This window comes from Eschscholzia californica, unplaced genomic scaffold (assembly GCF_041429995.1).
Source record: "Eschscholzia californica isolate CP2 unplaced genomic scaffold, dmEscCali1.0.p SCAF_5, whole genome shotgun sequence".
In the NCBI taxonomy this organism is placed as follows: Eukaryota; Viridiplantae; Streptophyta; class Magnoliopsida; order Ranunculales; family Papaveraceae; genus Eschscholzia; species Eschscholzia californica.
In genome coordinates this window covers 16,884,972-16,905,828 of record NW_028238472.1, presented here as the reverse complement: position 1 = coordinate 16,905,828, position 20,857 = coordinate 16,884,972, and the positions used below count along the sequence as shown (strand labels likewise).

Genomic DNA, 20,857 nt, shown 5'->3' with positions numbered 1-20,857 from the left:
GAAATGCAAATAGTAAGTGTTGAGAGAGAGAGAGAGACAAGAGACAAGTTCAAAATTGCTTATTACAAGAGAGGCAGTCCCCTATAAAACTTCCCTATTTCATTTCAATGTGAAGTTTCAATAGTCAATAGTTTGGAGATGGTACAACAAAGAGAAATTTATACCAAGCAAAGGAACTTGAGAGAAATAAAATAGAATTGAATTGTGACCTAATAGCATGATTTCAGTTAAGGTTGGTTCAGAGTGAAATTAGTTGTTGGCCTTCGTCACCGAGGAACTCCAAAGTCTAAGAAATAATAGACGAGGAAGATGATCAGTAAAGGTAAAACTTCAAATATAAAAGCAATAAGATGATAGAAAGACTATAAAATACTCCATATATGAAACCAAATGAGTGAGAAAGAACAGAAAAGAAAATAATAAGTAGCCTATAGTTGAATATCAAGAAGAACAACACAATTCCATGACACAACTCAACCTCAAAGAAACTACGAAGAGACAAGGTATCCTGAATATCACTGACCAGAAACCGGTTTCATATTCTGGACAAGTTCTGTAACACTAAAATGTGGGCATTAAATGACGAGTTTTCAGTGGAACAACAATTGTGGATAAATATTCGTTAAAACAAATTGTCTTTTTGTTTTGAGTCGAATTCAGGTACTCCCCAAGGATAACTAGGACAAGATGACACGCCATAATGGTGCAATATAGGACACCTATTCTAAACAGTTCGTAGACATTAGTCGGACTTCAGATATCAAAAAATTTACTCAGTTATCTCAAACACGTCCGAAGTTCATCTCATGGCCCTTTATTTGGTACGAGATTTTGATCCTTCATCTTTTAGAAGTACTGACTACTGAATACCACAGATACACAAGATATAGAAAATAGTAACAAAAACATTTTGGTACATTTCCCCAGAAGCAGACACAAAACAACATCCACACTCCTTAAAAAAGTGGATAGCAGTTCCTTTATAACCCTACTAGCTCTGATGGCAGTATCCGGAAATCGGAATTTACCACAGTGCAGTCAATCATTCAGACTGATTCCATCCCCAGACAAAAAACTATCAAATTTCCTAAGCACACTCCAACCCACAAATTGCAACTATGCGAATCAAACAAGCTATGTGTTCCGTGATGTTGAGCTAGAGGAACGATACAAAATTCAAACATTTATCATGTAAGTTAGTTAGATAGACCAAGCCATAAGATGCTTAACCGAATTTAGGCCCATAGAGGGGGTGAAAGATCTTGAGGTAGATGAGTTACGGGAATACTTAAAGATCATATTGACTAATGACACGGGAATAGTTTGCCTACGAACAAAATGATTAGGCAGCTTAGTCTTTTGTCCTTAATCTCCTAACATAATTTATTACTTCGGTTTGCTCGTTTTTCATGTTCCCTAAAACCTGCTAACTTGCAACAACAAGAAAACATTTCGTCAAATTCACAGACCACCCATTACCAGACATTTCAAATTAAAATACAGATGAAGTTGTCTATTTCCCTAAAGATAATCAGACAACTGACAAGAGTATGCATTCCCAATTAACATCAAATACTTCATATTTGCAACGAAAAAAACCCTAAATCTGTCAAAATATTTTGCTTCTAGATGCTCATTACACCAATTAGGCATCTGTGAGAGAAATTTTAAGGGTGAATTACTGCAACCCCCACCTTTTCATAATGCACTTTAACAATTGAACATCCAAGATATCTATATAAATAGAGATAGAGAGAGAAAGTATAAAAATTATTACCTTGAGACATCCAACTCCAGCAACTGGAATCAATACCAATTCTAGATTTGAGCCGAGAAGAAGCAATTGCATTATGAAGTGGCATAAGAGAATCCAAACTTGATAATGCCACAGCAATCCTGAAAATGAGAAGAAGAAGAAGAAGAAAAGAGGTTATCAAATAAATTAAAGAAGGAAGATTGTCAAGGTTTAAGATTGGATTCACTTACCTAAAAGCGCGAGGAATGGAACTTGTTGGAAAGGGAAAAGGAGAAGATAGGGTTTTAGGATTTAGGGTTTTGTTACGAAGTGTAGAAATGGATCTCAAGCTGGAATTTGCGGCTGTTCGGCAAAGAGAAGCCATATTCTTCTGCTTTCGTAATTTTTAGGGAGACGAAGAAAAAACCCTTTCCATAAGGAGAGAGACCTTTTTCGTCTGGCGCGTGGTGGAGTGCTAGCCCGGGGAACAAAAGTTAAGTTAGTACGTGATTTCTCATACACACAGCAGTGCAGCACCATCTTCCCCCAAAGTAGCCCTAAATCCTCCTAAAAACAAAGGCCAGCGCTTTGGGGAAAGCTAAATAGTTTCCGGGGTGTGAAATTTTAAAGGGAATATGTAGAATTTTAGAGATTTTCCGGGGAAATAAATTTTAAGGGAAAATAACAAAAAAACATTCCACCTCACCTCAATCTATCTCCACCTCACCTCAATCTATCTCCACCTCACCTCACCTCATTGTCTTCTCCGATTTGGTCGCCGGCCGGAAAATTTTCCGGCCGGCGACCATGAAGAAAAAAAAAAAAATTTCACTCTCTCTCTCTCTCTCTAGAAACTCCGGCGAAGGGGTTTCCCTTCGCCGGAGTTCCGGCCTGTTGAAGAACAGACCGATCTGGCCTGTTGAATAACAGACCGATCTGGCCTGTTGAAGAACAGACCCGATCTGGCCTGTTGAAGAACAGACCGGACTGGTCTGTTCTTCAACAGACCACTTCCGGTCTGTTGAAGAACAGACCGATCTAGTCTGTTCTTCAACAGGCCAGATCTGGTCTGTTGAAGAACAGACCAGTTCCGGTCTGTTCTTCAACAGACCGGAACTCCGGCGAAGGGAAACCCCTTCGCCGGAGTTTCTAGAGAGAGAGAGAGTGAAAAAAAAAATTTCACTCTCTAAATAAAATTGTCAAACAAAATTGTATTTTGCTTTCTCTAAACAAAATTGTCAAACAAAATTTTTCACTCTCTAAACAAAATTTTTCACTCTCTAAATAAAATTGTCAAACAAAATTTTTCACTCTCTAAACAAAATTTTTCACTCTCTAAATAAAATTGTCAAACAAAATTTTTCACTCTCTAAACAAAATTGTCAAACAAAATTTTTCGCTGAGGTGGAGAAGTATTTTGCTTTCTCCCTAAATAAAATTGTCAAACAAAATTGACCAATTTTTGACCAAGTCTTCACACCCCGGAAACTATTTAGCTTTCCCCAAAGCGTTGGCCAAAACAAAATGTGTGTTTATTTGTCCTTCACAATGCATACTATACCACTGCCTAAAATGTATAATCATTGTACACACAACTAGGGTGGAAATTATGTCTGAAACCTAGTTGCAAATGTTTGGTTAGTTGAGAAATGTCAAATCTAAAGTATGTAGGGGTGTGTATATTTGTCCCGCCTACATATAATGATCAGACTTGGATTTTTCTATGAAAGTCCTACCTGATCGTATTACCTGAGTTTTAAGCCTGTACCACTTACCTGTCTAAATAACCTTAGAAATAGGGGTATTGGTCACCATTATTCCTATAAATCGTAACATTTTCACTTCCTATGCTAAGAGAGTGTGTGTGTTTTGTGTGTGTGGGAGAGAGGGAGGGAGGAGAGAGAGAGTGTGTCGTCTGCAATGGGAACAAAAGAGCATGGAGAAGACGAGCTTGAGTTCAGTAGCGTTGGTCCAAAGAAGAACAAAGAGAGTCAACAGATGTAATAGTTGTACAAAATAGTTTCCTTTATATTTCGAATCTTCACCATAATATGTTCTTTTGATGAGTACTTTTTATTTATTTTTCTTACGTGGATAGCTCTAGAATTGAAGAAAACATAAAAATCTAATGTTTTATTTATTTATTTTGACACGGACAACTCTAGAATTGAAGAAAACATACAAATCTTTTATCTCTCATCTTCAATCTAGTTTACTATTTATTTCTCTCGTCTTCCTGTTCTACATTTATTTTTGTAGATCTATAAATTATAATATTTTTTTGATATCTAGTATATGTACGATATGTTGTATGTTTTATCCAAATTTTGTATGTCTGAATTTGACTTTGTTATGTTTATTGTAAACCCTACTTGTATATTCTTGTATAAGACTATAAACTGTTATTGTTTCTCAAGATCTACTAATATTTATATCATACGTGGGATCTAAGAACCTTCACTTTTGTTGATGTCGAAAATTAACTCCCGGTTAAATCAGCATGAAAAAGGGGAGTTGATGCATGACAGTCTCCGTTATGATAGAATATTCTGTTTAGAGATGAGAGATTCCTCTATATAGCTCTGTCTCTCTACTCTGCTCCACTCCTCTGTTCTGCTTCTTTGCTCCTTGCTTCCTCCTTCAGCTCCTGACTTCTTGTCCAGCTCCTAATTCCTTGCTCCGGCTCCCGATTCCTTGCTCCTGTTCGTCTGTTCCCGAGGGGGGAAAACCTGCAAAGGGTTCGAAAACCGCTCCGACGCTCAAGACAGTCAGGGTGCTCTTTGCAGTAAAAGAATGAATATTGATTGATCTTTTTGGGGGTCGAGTTATGAGAAATCTGTTTCGGGGGGTGATCCTTCTGGTGTGAAGGGATCTTATTTTTAGGAGAGATGGTCTGTTTGTTTCCCAGAGATCGTGTCCTTTGAAGGACGATGTGGGGGGCCTTTTATAAGCGAAGGTAAGCCGACTGTCCTTAGTGGCGGTGGTGAGACAGTGGTCGTCAAACCGTAATAGAAATTACCTCTTTGCGTATCTAGGGTTTCTCTTCGAGTCTATCCCTGATCTTTGATAAGTGAAAGTTCCTAAGTTCAAGGATACTTCGTTGATATCTTGCCGGAGTGATAGACTCTAAAGGAGAAGTTTCCTCCTTCAGATACTGTTGAATCCAACCGGGCTTAAACATTTTAAGATGTGTAACCGACTGAGATCTTTCTGGAGAGTCCGGGATTAAGTCATTAGGTTGCGCAGTGCTGATATCTTTCCAGTTCCGGGCGTAAGATATGGGCCGAACCTGTGGAGACCCCCCCTTATTCCTTTAGAGATCCTAGGGCCGATCTATCCATGTCAAGGGCGTTTTGTGCAGAGCTGGTTTCTTCTGGCCAACCTCCCGGTTGTGGGAATGTGTGGTGGACCATCAACGGTTTTAGCTGTCCTGCTGCCTTAAGTCGAGCTGTTCCGAGAGACTTCTGGTCTGATCTTTGACTCTACAGACGTCCGGACATTTTATGCATCATCAACTTTGTGTTGATATAATTTGTTTTAGCAAAATGTAATTAGTCCAGATTTGATAATAATATGTTCACTCTTGTATTAGATATCATGGCCTGTTTTTATCTTCTTGCACTTGAAAGTGAAACGCCTGCTACCGGGCCTGCTTGAAGCTCGTTAAGCCCGTCATAGGGGTTTTGTGCAAGGAATCTTACACGTGTAAGTGTGTAGCCTAACTGTTACTATATTAATTGATTATAACTATCTATATACAACTCAAATGTTTAAGTAAGTCAAAAATATCAATCGGTCAGACTTGGACGGAAGGTTGGTTAGAACTTTTTGTCCGTGCCCGTCCGACTAAATTTGGCGGTCCGGACGGGTACTGTCCATGTCTCGGACATCGGGCTCGGGCGGCTTGCGTACAGACCCGGCTTGCGGGCCTTTTTCCCATCCCTAGCAGATCCTGGGTACAAACCCTTGTGTGTGGGCATTGTTAAAAGCCTTGTGTGCCTCTATTATTAGCCAAACAAAATGACCATTGTTATTGGAATTTGGAGTGACTAAAGTTCTAACGACGCCTCACTATGTGCTAAAGGCGCCTTTTTCTACTAGCACCGAACTACCGAAGTGAAATTTATTTCTTTTCTTCCCCATTTGTATCTTCCACGAGCTTCATTTTCTCTCTCGCTTTCTCTCTCTCTCTCGAGCGCCATGGCTGCCATCTTAGCTAAGAAATCTATTCTCGCGCTTCAGGCACGGCAACTGGTAAGATACAAATCCATCAACTTCGACTCTTCATTTGATTGCATCATCTGTGGAACATCTTAGTAAACCCTAGTTTTCTCAGTTAGGCGGTTTTAATTTCGATCTTTATCTGATCTAAATCAAAGATTTTCCTCTATGGGAAACCCTAATTGTTACATGGATTTAAATTCGAATTGGGTGGTTGTTTCTATTCTGAAATTGTCAAGGTGGAAAGGATTTCAGTTTATGTCTCACTAGATTTTGTCAATTAAGATTTTGTTACATGATTTAATCTACTTCTATTTGGTTCTTAGGCTGGAGCAGGACAAGCTCTGCAAGGCTCGCGTCATTATGGACTACGATTCAGTGCTCACCAGTTTTCTACGAAATTAGGTTTTCTTTTTTACTTGTCAAGTTCATACCTCACAGTTCCAAATCTTAATCGTAATCACCGATTTGAAAATAGCATTTCCAATGTGATTATTGAGATGTTTCCACACCATTAGGTACATTGATTTGGTATCATAAACCGGTTTGAGTAGCGTTGCCCTGAAGAAGTGGCATTGTAAGGGTTCATGTGTGAGTTCTAGGATAGATTAGCCTTGTGCTATGGTGCTGGTGGAATGCAATTTCATTTATACAGCACTAGGTCGAGTCATAAGGAAATTGGGGCATTGGCCACATAACTAATTCCTTGTTTCATTTATGATTTCCATCGTCTCATTGCAATTATTCGTGTTGATCAGTGGAAACTGTATGTGTGAATCTATCCAGCAGTACCTGTGGCATGAGCTTGCTAGGATTAATCTTAATTGATGTGTCCCAACCTCCTGACCGTTGTTTAAATAGTGTTTTTCTGCTTCGAGGAGGTTTGATTTAATGAGACAACGCGTAGCATGAAGGCGTAAATTTGGTTCGAGAAAGTCTAACTAACGCAATATGTTGAGGACATAACATAGTTTACTGCTAACACAGATTTAGAAACAGAAACAAGTCGAGTAGCAAATAAACAAGTGGCGAACAAATATAAAACAAAATAGTCCAATTTCACAGACTCTGATGAATATGAATAAAATACACTTCATGTCAAATCAAAAGATTCAATAAGGTCAACCTTGTTTTTTCTATGTTTATCTACATGTTTACAAGTTATAGAATTAAGTAATGGAATAGATACTTTTTTCTACTATTCACATCCTGTTTGTATGAGATATATGACTTAACCTGCCTCAAGGCACACATTGTGGGGGCGTACTTCTCAGTGTGAAGAGATAATGAGATATGCACTCTGTTGGTTTAAACAGCGTAGGCCTCAAGGCGCACCTCGACCGCTTTTAGAACGTTAGTCCTCAAATCAAATATGTTAGTGCTTAATCAAGATTCCTTTGAAGGTGGAAACTAGATTTAATGGAACTTTAATCTTATATTCTTTGAATAAAAATAAACTTCATGTCACCCACTCTATGTAACATTTAGGTTTGTATTTCCTGTATCCACATTTGGGGGCATCTTTTCATACCCTTTGAGTATGATTGAAAGATTTTATCTTTCTGAATTGGATAGTTTGTGGTTTATGCAGAGGATGAAGAAAGGGAGCAACTTGCAAGGGAGATGTCAAAGGACTGGAGTGCTGGTAAAATGTCCTTAGCTAGTTCTTATTTTATTCTATTTCTAACTTTCAATGATTGGCAGCATCATTGCTTTCTGCATTTATATTCTAATGCTTAGTGAACTGCAGTTTTTGAGCGAAGCATAAATACATTGTTTCTGACTGAAATGGTGCGAGGTCTTAGTCTGACACTCAAATATTTCTTTGAGAGAAAAGTTACTGTAAGTTACTCTGTTACCTTCTTTCTTGATCAGTTTGTTTTAATGATGTCTATTCTCACGAGCTCGTATTATATATACAGATCAACTACCCATTTGAGAAGGGTCCTTTGAGCCCACGTTTTCGTGGGGAACATGCACTCAGGCGTTACCCAACTGGAGAGGAGCGATGCATCGCATGTAAACTATGTGAAGCTGTAAGAGTTCCTAATCCAATTTTTATGTGAAGAATTCGTTTATATTCTTTTTGATACCGCAAGTTGCAAGAATGGGAGAGTAAAATATGTCAGGTGAAATTCATCTAATTCATTTGAGCTGTTATGGTATCTGGATTGACTATTTCTCTTAGACATTGATAATGGAATGCTTCTATGTACCTCATGACTTCTTGGTTGTCATTCCAGATCTGCCCAGCACAAGCAATCACAATTGAGGCCGAGGAACGAGAAGACGGCAGCCGTAGAACCACTAGGTAATATATTTTCATTTATCTATGCATCTCTCTCTCTCTCTCTCTCTCTCTCTCGCACATGCACCATATCTCAAATATCTGTTTTCGCAGGTATGATATTGACATGACCAAGTGCATTTACTGTGGATTCTGTCAAGAGGCATGCCCAGTGGATGCTATCGTCGAAGGACCCAACTTCGAATTTGCTACAGAAACCCACGAGGTAGATTTGGTTATAAGCTGTTGACCTTCAAAATCTCATCTGTCTTCACATAAGAAATAATTATATCCTTGCATTTTTCGCAGGAGCTGTTATATGACAAGGAGAAATTGCTTGAAAATGGTGATAGATGGGAAACAGAGATAGCTGAGAACCTCAGGTCTGAGAGCTTATACCGTTAATTTGGTTGATGTTCGAAGACGACCACCTCTTTTGATCAGCAAAGATTGTTTTATATCGTAAACTTGATAAATAAAGAAGGGTTAGTTTCTTTCAGGATGTTTTGAAGAGAGAATCTCATTTTCGAGATTCAGAATTGATGATCCTTGATGTATGTTTTTCTTCTTTTGTTGGATGAACTTATTGGTCTTCTGGATCTTTTCTGTTAACTGATAAATGCAGAAATTGAATAGAAATTTGTAAACTAGAAAGGTGAACATGCACCACAAGTTTCTAGCTAACAAATGTAGCAAGGCTCTATAAAAACTTCCATTGTGGAACAGGAAGCTAAATTAATATTCTTACTAACTTCGTTCATGACTCGAGGAATGACTCGTGATGTCTGCCTTGTCTGAATGGATGATTAACATCGATTTGAGGTCCACTTGTTTCGGACCATTTTGATTTGAACAAGACGGGTCAGATTTTAGACAATGAAGAAAAACGAACTCCATCCTCTACCAAATCATGCAATCTATAGACTTGCCAAGGGAAATATGAAATACAATACTTTTACAAGTACAAAATTATAGGATTTTTGAGTCAACAGTCCAAAATCTGGGGGGTAAACCCAAAAAAAATCCACTCTTGCCCAAAAATTAGTTGCAGGTCCAAATGTCAGTTTTTTTTTTTATTCCCCTCTTGCCCTTGGACGGGACATGCTGACTTTTTCCTGAAAAAAAAAATGTCTGGTAAATAAAATAATTTACCAGTACACGAAAAATTCAAAGTTTCAAAATTTTTTGAAAATTTGAAATTTTCAAACGAAATTTCAAATTCCCGCCCAACAAACCATCTCTTCCCGGTAAATAAAATAATTTCCCGTACACAAAAAATTCCAATTTTCAAATTTTTTTGAAATTTTCAAACGAAATCTTTTTTTCGAAATTTTCAAACGAAATTTCAAATTCCCGGCCAAATTTTTTTGAAAATTTTGAATTTTTTTTGAAAATTTTAAATTCCCGCCCAGCAAAAGTGTCTAGTACAGAAAAAAAATTCCAGTAAATAAAATAATTTCCCAGTCACAAATTTTTTTTTTCGAAGTTTTGAAATTTTCAAACGAAATTTCAAATTCCCGCCCAAATTTTCAAATTTTTTTACGCAATTTCAAATTCCCGCCCAACAAAAATGTCTAGTACAGAAAAAAATTTACAGTAAATAAAATAATTTCCCGAAAAAAATTGCGTTTCCCGGGAATTTTTCGGTGGCTGTTCCGTAATTTTCTGAACAGTACACATTCTGATGGACGGGTTGTCAGATTATTTTTCAGAAAAAAAATCGTTTCCCGAGAATTTTCGATGGCAATTTTGTAATTTTCGATGGCATGAACGGTAAATACTTTATTCTCTAAGGGCCCTTTACGTAATTTTGACCCCCAAACTGACACATTGGACCTCCCTTTCATTTTTAGGCAACTTTGGGTGAAATTTTCATTTTAGCCCCCTTTTTGGACCAATGGCCCAACCCCCCAAAATTATATACTAAGTACCAATTTTCTGTTTTAATCGGTACATTTATGCATGATAACTCATGCAAGTTGAATGAACTGCTCTGGAAGATTTGATTCTCTCTCTACCTGTTGCTTAACCAGTTATTCCAATCAAATGGCATGAACATTTTCCTTTCTCTATCAGCTTATATATATATTTCATACTTGTATGTTGGCATTCATATCAAACTTCCTGAAAAGACCCATACTAGTGAAATCTTGAGTTAGGTAGAGAAATGGCAACAGTTTGGACAGCCGAGGAAAACAAATTATTTGAGAATGCTTTGGTAACATTCAATGAAGAAACCCCAAACCGTTGGGAGAAAATTGCAGAAGTGGTGGGTGGAAATAAAACCGCCGAAGATGTAAAGAAACACTACGACAGCTTAGTCGAGGATCTCAAAAATATTGAAGCTGGTAATGTTCGCATACCAAAGTACAATTCAGATGACAAAGGTCCCAGCACTAGTTACAGCACCAAATGATGGTATATGCTCACGAACTTTACCCTATTTCAGGTAAATCCTTACCTCTATAAATCAATAACGTAAAACGATTTTTAATGATGAATTCAAGTTCAAATTGTGGTTTTTGACCTCGAAATATTGACAACTATCTAAGTGGACATATATTTTCGAACGATTTAAAATTGGGAAAAAATATTAGTTACTATTTGGATTAGTAATTTATTGATATTTAAATGTTTAATTTGTGTGCAGGGTGAAGAATCATAAAAGCTTTACTATCTAATGGGTGATCTGCAGCAATAAAGAATTAGAAGTCTTTTACTTAGTTATTAGTTTATATACTTAATATTTGTTTGTTTGAATGAAATAGAATTTGTTAGGTTAGTTTTTAAGGTGGTGAGTTTCTCAATCTTATTGATCTAAATATGTAACTTTAATGGTAAGTGTTTTTCCTACCATTAGTTAATGGAGACTGTCTTTATTAAAAATGAAATGGAATATGGAGATTAAAATTAATATGGCGATGCTATTTATTGTAGTTTTTAACTTTAATGTAACGTAATAATGTTCAATATATTTTTTTTTTACTTTGATGTTATTTATTGTAATATCCCAACTAAGTATTTGTATGTCGATACATATCTCCATCACCCATGTGCTTACGATTTAGATCAGTAAGTGTGTACACATGGAAAGTGGGATAAAGACTCCGGATACAATACTTTCTCATTTTTGCAATTTTATTAACTTAATCAACAATAACTTAAGGGTATGTAATTTCGCATTTGTTTGAATTAATTTTTTCTAACATTTACATCTATTTTATTAATACCAAAGTCAATAAACTCTGGATTTCCACGTTCATGAGATCGAATCTGGAAACTCTGTATTGCGAAGTGAGTGCCCAACCAGTACATCAACGAGGGACATGCACCTAAAATTAATACACTTCCAAGTGTTAAAAGACATCGTGGGAAATGAGATCGTCTTCATAGCTCGAGTATGAATACCCTACTAATCTGACATAAGTACACAATAAAATTGCGTAAAAGGGTGGAAGTGAACATGTTAGAGATCAGAACTTAGATTCAGAGGTACACCTATAATATCACCAAATTCACAAGTACTCATCAAAACGTGAGCTGGAAGATAGGTAACATAAACTTCACGACGAGTATGGATATTAAAATGCAAAGTACGGTGTCGTCCAGGATACCTCGGAATCATCCTATGATTCCATCTTGCAGACACCCTCGTTTCTTCCGAAAACGATGGGTTTATGCTTAATCCATCTTAAGTGTTACAAGAAGTTACATTCGAGCTTCATCTTTATAGATACCAGACGGACTCTCAAGTTTAAATATTGTATCTTACTCAAGAAGAGCTGCCAGCCTTGCAAGCTACAGAATGAAGACTGCTCTACAAACCGAAATTATAATTTGCACTTCTTCAGTTCTGATATTTTGTTGTATTTCTTTACTTATTGTATTTATGTTTTTCTTCTTAGTTTATTGTAATGACTTCTTAATATTAATGTATTCCTTTCAACAAAAAAAAAAAAAATGTTAAAAGACATCAAACACCATCTTAATTTGGTTTGGGTGGAGTAAAATGTTAGTCTACAACTCTACATGTGAACCATGCTCTCCCTAACCCTAATATATGGACCTGTCCGTAAAGACGAACCACTGGAAATGACTTGTAATCCTCAGATAAACCTCACTGCGGCTGCTGCACCTTCTCTCATATTCCAGCCCTAAAAGGCTAAAACCCTCACGTAAACCCTTCTCCCTCTCTCTCTCTCTCTCCCTCTAACACAAAGCGCAGACGCGAAACGAAGAAGCATCAATGGAGGTTGATGGTGGACCTGTGGTGAGTGTTTCGGATTCAACAGACTTGAAGGTAGGTGAACTCTTGAAGGAAGTCCTCGTCGACTGCGATTCAACCACCATAACAAAGTTCATTGGCGAAACTTTTTCTTCCATTAAGGAACTAATCAACAAAATCCCTGAAGATACTAAGGTTTCTTCTTCTTCTTCCTATTTTCTCTCTCTAGAATCCAACATTTTTGAAAAACCCTCTCTCTGTTATTCAATTTGACATCCTATTATTGCTTGTAAATTAATTATGCAGGTTGGTGAAGATGAAGCACCAGGATTCATCAGAGACATTAAAGCTGATAAATTTGAATTCAATTTTAAGAGACCTATATCCATTGAAATTGGTGGAAGTTATTCATTTCAGTCTATTGCTAAACCCTACTTTAATCTTGATCTTTTCATTAGACTACCCAAGGTAAAAACAAATATTAAATCTTTCAGCTTTGTATTTGTTTGTTTTTCCTAATTAGGGTTTGGTAATGAGATTTTATTGTTTTTGTTGGTCTGACAGGAGTGTTTTCATGAGAAGGATTACTTGAATCATAGATACCATGCAAAGAGATGCCTTTACTTATGTATACTAAAGAAATACTTGAATGCATCTTCCCTGATTAAAAAGATCGAATGGTCTACCTTTCAGAATGAGGCCCGGAAGCCCGTTCTACTTGTTTACCCAGGTGTGCTACTTTACCTTGATATTCATGAGTTGATTGAGTATTTTGTCTGTAGTATTCAATTTGCCTGCCATCCAGTGAAATAACAAGAACTTGCTTCGGTCTTGTAGTTCAGGAGCTTGTCGACATTCCTGGGTTTTTTATTAGGTTAATTCCGACGGCTACATCTTCTTTATTTAGTATACCAAAACTATGTTTGACACGAAATAATGTTCGTGCACTAAATCAAGGTAAACGTAAGCTTCTATTGATGCAGTAGACCACTAGTTGTATTTTCTTGAGCCATGTCCGATGTTTTTCTAGCTAACATTTGATCTTTTCGCTTGATTAGAGGGAAGTGTTCCTCAACCTACACCCATGTATAATAGCAGCATTTTGGAAGATATGTTCCTAGAGGAGAACGCTGAATTTGTCCGGAAAACTTTCCAAGGATGGAAAGAATTGAGCGAGGCATTAATTTTGATGAAAGTATGGTTTTCAGATATTGTGTTATTGTTGCTGAATACATGTGGTTGCAGTTTTCTTAAATTCTGAAGAAAGTAATAGTTATTGTGTGTTTATGTTGATATAGGTGTGGGCTAGACACAGAACTTCAATATACGCTCATGATTGCTTGAATGGATTCTTAATATCCATTATACTATCATACCTTGCAACAGAATCAGGAGGAAGTCGTATTAACAAGTCAATGAAGGCAATGCAGATTTTTCGTGTCACATTGAATTTCATTGGTACTACTTATAACTCCATGTTTTCCTAAATCCATTTTCTCCTTCATTGAGATTTTACCTTAAGCTGAAGTACCACATTTGGGTGCTTTTGCAGCCAAGTTGTGATTGGTTTTACTTGTTTCAAGTGTAACCTGTGTTTTTGGCTTCTTAGAATTTGAAAAGAACTACACTGTTTAGTTAGTCATGCTGATTCAATAGATTTTTATGTCCAGATATACTTGTTTTTCATTTCTCTGTTGAACCAGCATGTGTCAACTATGAAGGGTTAATTCCGTTTTGGCCCCCCCAATTTGTGACAAACTCACGATTTTGGCCCCCATAAGTGTCCGACAATTTGATTTGGGTTCGAGGGGGCAAGAAATTTCAAATATTTCCAGAACTACCCTTGGGATCCAAAATGGGATTAATTACAAACAGTTTTAAAAACATAAACTCCACCTCATCTCTCCCTTTTTCTTCCATTTATCACCTCTCTCCTCCACTTCATCTCTCTCGCCACCTCAGCGTCTTCTCCGGCAAAGATCGCCGACTGAACAAATTTTCCATTAACTTGAAGGTCTGGGTTTCCTGATCTGGCCGACGAAGGGCTACCCCCTTCGCCGGCAAGAAAATAGATAGAGAGAGGGAAAAGAGATAAAAGATTTTTGTTTAATGTTTGAAGGTCGTCAGTCAGAAAGTTGGCCGGCCGACGATCTTCATCGGAGAAGAAGATGAGGTGGCGAGAGGGATGAAGTGGAAGAGAGAGGTGATGATATGGAGGAAAGAGAGGGAAAGATGAAGTGGCTTTAATGTTTAAAGTTTTTTGAGAATTAATTCCATCTTGGCCCCCAAGGGTAGCTCCGGAAAAAGTTGAAATTTTTTTGTCCTTGGGGGCCAAATCGAACTGCCGGATACTTACGGGGCCAAAACGGTGTGTTGGTAACAAATTGGGGGCCAAAACAGAATTGACCCAACTTTTAAATTACTGATTCGTTGATTTTCAACAGCAACTTCCAAGTTGTGGGACAAGGGTCTTTCACTTCAGCCTCAAGTCCAAAGCAAGATTTCCAAGGAGGTTCGATAGTCATATTTTTTCTTTCTAGTAAATATTCATTTTTTTTAATGTTTGTGGAAGTCGTTAATCATCACTCTTCGTCGAAGCACATATGTTCATGACGTTTCTGCATGTAGTCTAAAGCTTTAGGGAAATTGTTGGCATTTTTTTAATCGTAATTGAATTTATGGATTGGCCCTTGCAGAAGAGGAGGCAATATCTACAATCATTTCCAGTAGTTCTATTTGATTCTATGTCTCAATTTAACCTAGCATTCCGGATTACAAGAAATGGCTTTTCAGAGGTATCTCTATATTAGCATTACACTTTTGATTCACCGTATTTGAAACGACACTGCATTTCTCGCTTCCTCTATTCTCTCTAACACAATCTTGTCTGAAAATATTCAAGCTTCAAGACGAGGCTGCTTTGACACTAAATTGCATTAACAAATGTAGAGACAGTGGGTTTGAAGAAGTTTTTATGACCAAGGTTGACATTCCTTCAAAATATGATCACTGCATAAGGTACTTTTTTTTGGCTTTCACTAGTTAGATATAAAGGTTTACTTTAAATATTGGTAGTTCATGTTTCATGGTTGTAAGTTTGTTACTTATTTACTTCTTATCATATCAACTGTTCACCTATGGAATTTATATTGGCATCTCCTGGTCCTTTAACTTTAAAATCCTTCCTGGATCCTGCAGACTGCAATTTTAACTTTGAAGTATTTCGGCGCAGAAAACAACCTATGGAATTGTACTTATAGTTCTCATCTCCGGTGCTTGTTACACATGGATTGTTTCTTTTTGTCTTTTTTCAGAATAAAATTGGAAGGAAGCGATGAGGTTTACGCCTCTGGGTTTTGTGTGGACAAAGAATGTTGGAGAAAGTACGAGGAAAAAGTGCATTCTCTCCTGGAACAAGGACTTGGTGACAGGGCAAAATTTATTCGTTGTACTTGGAAAAACAGTGTCTCCGAATGGAATATTAAAGAGGTACATGCTCAAACTCTATTTTATTTCACATTATAGTCGATTGGTTTTAATCTTGTAATATCACCTGATAAAGTACCTTGGTTCCAGGGTTTCTCAAGGTTTGGCAGCGACCCTTTGCTTGTTGGGATATCAGTCAGCTCGCCTGAGAAGAGTTTTAGAGTGGTTGACATTGGCCCGAATGCTGAGAACAAAGTAGAGGTATTTGGCTTGTTCTTGCTTTTTCTTCCTTTCACGAGGATTATCCACCTAGACTTAATATCTCGCTGCATCAGGTTCTCAAGTATAGAAAGTTTTGGGGAGAAAAGGCAGAGCTTCGAAGATTTAAAGATGGAGCTATTGCGGAAAGCACAGGTAGGCTACTTTGGTTCACTTAAACGTTGATTTGTCTCTGGTTTCAAGAGAAAAAATAAATTATTTTCCTTGTTGAGATGACTTAGTTCCTGACAAACGTGTTATGCCACAGTATGGGAATGCCCGCAATCAGAAAGGCACCTGATTGTTAAGAGAATCACTGAATATGTTCTTTCACGACATCTTTCTGTATCAAAAGAAAATGTGACACATACTTCTGATCAACTGGACTTTTGTCTTCTTAATGGTGCTGGAGGTAACATCATTAGCTATCCTCTAAGAGGAATCTTTGATCCCCTCATTTACTGTTATTCTAACTTAATGTGTTTGTGATGATATTCAGATTCAATATCATTTCATAGGAGTCTTCTTGAGGCATTTGAAGTTTTATCAAAGCGATTGCGCAGTATGGAAGATATTCCTTTGAGGGTATCTAGCGTGCAGCCTTTAGACTCAGGTCTGTTTTTTAGCCAGAAAGATCCATAGACGCCTAACAGAACATTTATAACTTTTGTCAATCTTAATACACATTTGTTTAATATATGTCCTCTCTCACGTACTGTTTTCAGTTTTCATTTAGATATCTTATTGAGAATTTCAGTAGGAGAGTAAGAGGGTAGTACTCCACATCAATTTTATCCTTTTGGCAGAACGGTGGTAATATTGTAGCTAAATTTGGTAGAAGTTATTCATACATCATATGCCGGGGAGGCGCAAATTTATGGATTTTCTTTTTTGGACATTCGACTGTTTAGGTTATGGTAGATTATACCCAATTAATCAGTTTCAAAAAATTATACCCAATTGATATTTTCTTTGTTTATCAATGAAAACAGCCTTCCGTTCCACATCAGTTTTCCTTCCTGAACCTCATCCTCTGGCTAATGAGAAAAACATAGGGCGAAGACCTCAAAAGCTCTGTTCTACATGTCTGGAACCCATGGATGTTATGATTCAGGCAAGTTAGCTGAAGTGTTTAACTTGAATCTGTGTTCATTACTTTATTTATAACACATCTAACGATGCTTTTACTTGATTACTTCTACTAGTTGGAGGGTTCTGGTAACTGGCCAATGGATGATGTTGCTATTGAGAAGACTAAATCAGCGTTTCTTCTAAAAATTGGAGAAAGGTGGGTAGCCAAACTTTCTAGTTTCAGAGTGATCGAACTTCCAGTTCACTAGCAACATCTAAAATTTTCTTTGGATTTATTTCAACGGTATCGCTATGCCAGTCTTCAGAAAAGTTGGGGTATGCCTTGTGTTGCTGCTGAGGATGAGCTGGATGTCTTGATATCCGGATATGCATTTCGTCTTAGAATCTTGCATGAGAGGGGTCTGAGCTTATTGAGAAAACAAGGTCTGCAATTTTTGTAGCAAAACATATTTCTTCATAACCGCTTATCTAGATTCAACTAAATCACTGACATTATAATCATGGATGCTCAATTGTAGCAGGCAGCAACGCGAAGCGGATTACTTCTGTAGACAAGGAACTTTTTATTCGTGGTCAACATTCTAGCATGATCAATGGTTTATTGGGTCGTTTCCCTATCTATGGGCCAGTTGTCCGGTGAGAGGCATCTCTTTTCTTACAAACTTTATTGGTACTCCATCTTCCTGAAAATCACTTACATTGTCCTTTTTTCTTGTGAAGGCTTGCTAAGAGGTGGATATCGTCACATCTTTTTTCCTCATTCCTGGCAGAAGAAGCAGTCGAATTATTGGTTGCTTACCTCTTTTTGAGGCCCCTACCATTTTACGCTCCTTGTTCACGGATAACAGGATTTTTGAGGTGGTGTTTTAACTCATGCTCATTGGGTTTTTTCTCACGACATAGCTTTTTATTGATAATTGGAAGTCTTCAAGTTGTGTATAGTTAATTTTCTTTCCGAGTTCCACCTACAATCCTACATTACTACATACTTGTGCTTATTTAGAAGGCCAAAAGGAAAAAGAACAGACAGGGAAGTGCTAGATCTTAAACAATTGTCTCGACCTATACTTTTGATATTAAGAAGTAGATTTTATCGAACAAAACCACTGCTGTTTCTTTAGCCGCTTAATTCAAAATTCAAATTGGCCTCAATTCTTGAATTAAGTGTGACCTTCAATTCAAATTCTCTGGCCCAAATTATTATAGATTTGATCATATTGTATATTCAATTTGCTGGAACTTATAATTGATGCCCCAACTCTCCTTGATGATCTAGGCTGTTAGGGTTAACATGCTTTCTGATAGGTGCTATCTTGATTGTCAGATTCTTGCGGCTTCTCTCTAATTACGATTGGATCTTTTCTCCTCTCATCATTGACATAAATGGTGATATGACTCCTAGTGATGAAAAAGAGATCAATGTAAGAGCCAATGCATAAAATTTTATTATTCTTCATTAGTTCCTTAATTTTCAGCTATATATGTGGAGTTCTTGTTTGAGTTGCTAATTGAATGCTTTCATTGAATAGGAAAACTTTATGTCAAGCAGAAAAGTTTATGAAGAAAATCCTCAAAACTTAGAACAGTCAATGTTCTTGGCCACTGCATATGACAAGGCATCTGAAGCATGGACAAAAGTCTCACCAAACCCATCTGTGAGTGATGCTCCCTCCAGCGATACTGTTCGAAATAAATCATCAAAACCTAGTCTGTCATAGACTTGCATCCAGCAATTTCATTCTCGTGTCAAATTTTTAAAAAGGAAACTGACTAACAAAGATTAGCAATAATTTCAAAATAAATCATCAAAACCTAGTCTGTGATAGAGCAAGCATACAGCAATTTCATCATTCTTGCATCAAATTTTAAAAGGACTAACAAAGAGTCTGTAATTGTTCAAATACTTCTGAACTTGATTTAGATACAGTAACAGAGTTCTTCCTGTTTAAACTTGGTAATATTCACATTTTTTTCTTTTGGATTTTGTTGATGACGAAGGAGCTTAAAAGGATAGTTGCTTATGCTCGAAGTAGTGCAGAATTTTTGACAAACCTGATAGTCCAGGATAATGACGATGCTCAGAGATGGGAAGTGAGTGGGTTTCATGGATTTCTATGTAATTTATTTTGATTGATCAAAACCTAATTTTGTGTGTGCTCCATGCATTTTGGCTTGCAGTGTCTGTTGCGAACTCCTTTGAGCAATTACGACGCTGTAATTCTTCTACACAGAGACAAACTTCCATTCCCCCAACGCCTTCTTTTTCCATCTGAAATGAATCAAGGTTCTTATATAATTCCCTTTCTCCTAAATTTGTGTGATCACATTTCTTGCTTTTGGTGAAAACGTCGAAGACGTATATATGTTTCTGGCAGGGAAGCATGTTGCCGAAGGGAAGGCTAGCCGGGAATTTCATCCTCTGTTACATGGGAGCTTGGAGGAAATGAGGAAGAAGTTGATGGTGAACTTCGACCCAGTTCATTGCTTCTTGGAGGATTTGAAGGTAATAATAGTAAGCCGTGTTTTATCTTCTTCACAAGTTAGAACGGCATGAACATTCTCTTACAAAAATGGACCACCCGATTTTGGGTGAGAGTTGCATCGTTCAAACTAATGTTTAGTTGTTACTTCGAACTGTAGGAAGAGTTCCCGAGCAAGTTCAAGTTATGGTATGATTCAATAGGAGGTGATGCTATTGGGTTGACATGGGCTAAACCAGAATCAAAGGTAAATTTACATCAAGACCCATTATTTTGTTTCTTGATTTGGAACTGCTATTAGTATGAACTACTAATTTTTGACATTTTATTATAAGTTTATAACTAAACATCAATTTCTGCAGAAACGAGAACGAGAAGACACAAATGAGGAACAGGTAGTTGAAGAGCCGGTGAATGTGCTAAGAAGAGTTGGTGAAGTTGGAAAAGGGTTTGTGAGGAGTGTTTATTTACTAAAGACACCCACAAAGCTAAAGACCTGAAATACACATGTGAGCAGATTAATCTTTCCTTCATCGATAGGAAATAAGAAACCTTTATCCATCAGAATGAGGAAATAGAAATTTCTAATATTTCGTAGTTTTAATGTCAGTCTTTCTTTATCTCCACTGTTCCAGACTGACCTTTTATAGAACACCACCATTGCTGCACAGTTCACCAAGACATCGAAGATTTCAGATACAAATCAACTGAACCAAGCTTCCATGATATTTGCAGACGTGGGAATCAACCCGATAATCATCGTAACAGAACACAGATACATCCCGATCAGAAATCAAGACACGTATGAGCAACAAAAGAGAATCAAAGCATTGCTACCTATTCTGAAAACTAATGCAACTTTTTGCCATATTTTCTTGTAATTCTTTCCCATATTTAGCTTTTTCCCTTGTATCCTGGCTTATGATTAAGGTCTATTAGTACTAGTATTTTAACCTGGGTCTGTAAGGCACCGACAATTTTGTCCAATACACAATGGGAGATTTAGTTATTTTGATTAACTTATCCATTTGAATTTTTCTGTAATCTTATCTCATTTTTTTCTTGCTTTCTGATCATAACGTATGAAAATTTTGTGAGAATAATCAATGAAAGGTTAATTACTAAGTTCTTTC

The 20,857-nt window shown here is 37.1% G+C and overlaps 3 protein-coding genes and 1 long non-coding RNA gene across 11 annotated transcripts; 3 read left to right on the top strand and 1 right to left on the bottom strand.

Moving 5' to 3' along the window:
• Positions 1–79: 79 nt before the first annotated feature.
• Positions 80–2,313, bottom strand: LOC147537512 (envelope glycoprotein). The gene is made up of 3 exons (XM_086644419.1): positions 1,987–2,313; positions 1,778–1,896; positions 80–286 (listed from the first exon to the last, which is right to left on the bottom strand). Exons 1-3 carry the CDS (start codon positions 2,118–2,120, stop codon positions 267–269), a joined length of 273 nt encoding a protein of 90 aa, XP_086500545.1. The 5' UTR covers positions 2,121–2,313; the 3' UTR covers positions 80–266.
• Positions 2,314–5,780: 3,467 nt separating this feature from the next.
• On the top strand, positions 5,781–8,897 carry LOC147537511 (NADH dehydrogenase [ubiquinone] iron-sulfur protein 8-B, mitochondrial). The gene is made up of 8 exons (XM_086641664.1): positions 5,781–5,989; positions 6,283–6,361; positions 7,548–7,601; positions 7,707–7,798; positions 7,879–7,992; positions 8,200–8,267; positions 8,358–8,469; positions 8,553–8,897. The coding sequence occupies exons 1-8, from the start codon at positions 5,936–5,938 to the stop codon at positions 8,646–8,648; spliced, it is 669 nt and encodes a 222-aa protein (XP_086497790.1). The 5' UTR covers positions 5,781–5,935; the 3' UTR covers positions 8,649–8,897.
• Positions 8,898–10,319: 1,422 nt separating this feature from the next.
• On the top strand, positions 10,320–11,157 carry LOC147537510 (uncharacterized). The gene is made up of 2 exons (XR_015225495.1): positions 10,320–10,692; positions 10,894–11,157. It is a non-coding gene; the product is annotated as an uncharacterized LOC147537510 (long non-coding RNA).
• A 1,078-nt stretch (positions 11,158–12,235) lies between these two features.
• On the top strand, positions 12,236–20,768 carry LOC147537509 (nucleolar protein). Of its 8 annotated transcripts, none has more exons than XM_086641436.1 (27): positions 12,236–12,663; positions 12,775–12,936; positions 13,033–13,198; positions 13,306–13,425; positions 13,527–13,663; positions 13,767–13,926; positions 14,913–14,980; positions 15,165–15,263; positions 15,371–15,486; positions 15,783–15,957; positions 16,045–16,155; positions 16,230–16,308; positions 16,421–16,564; positions 16,652–16,765; positions 17,145–17,266; positions 17,358–17,440; positions 17,543–17,667; positions 17,766–17,880; positions 17,965–18,102; positions 18,569–18,665; positions 18,774–18,899; positions 19,243–19,335; positions 19,423–19,528; positions 19,620–19,747; positions 19,885–19,971; positions 20,087–20,233; positions 20,360–20,768. In XM_086641436.1, exons 1-26 carry the CDS (start codon positions 12,490–12,492, stop codon positions 20,222–20,224), a joined length of 3,183 nt encoding a protein of 1,060 aa, XP_086497562.1. In that variant the 5' UTR covers positions 12,236–12,489; the 3' UTR covers positions 20,225–20,233; positions 20,360–20,768. The 8 variants fall into 8 exon arrangements, with proteins under 8 accessions (XP_086497562.1, XP_086497558.1, XP_086497565.1 ...); XM_086641432.1 differs by having other exon boundaries at positions 17,763–17,880; XM_086641439.1 differs by having other exon boundaries at positions 12,241–12,663; positions 20,460–20,768.
• Positions 20,769–20,857: the final 89 nt, after the last annotated feature.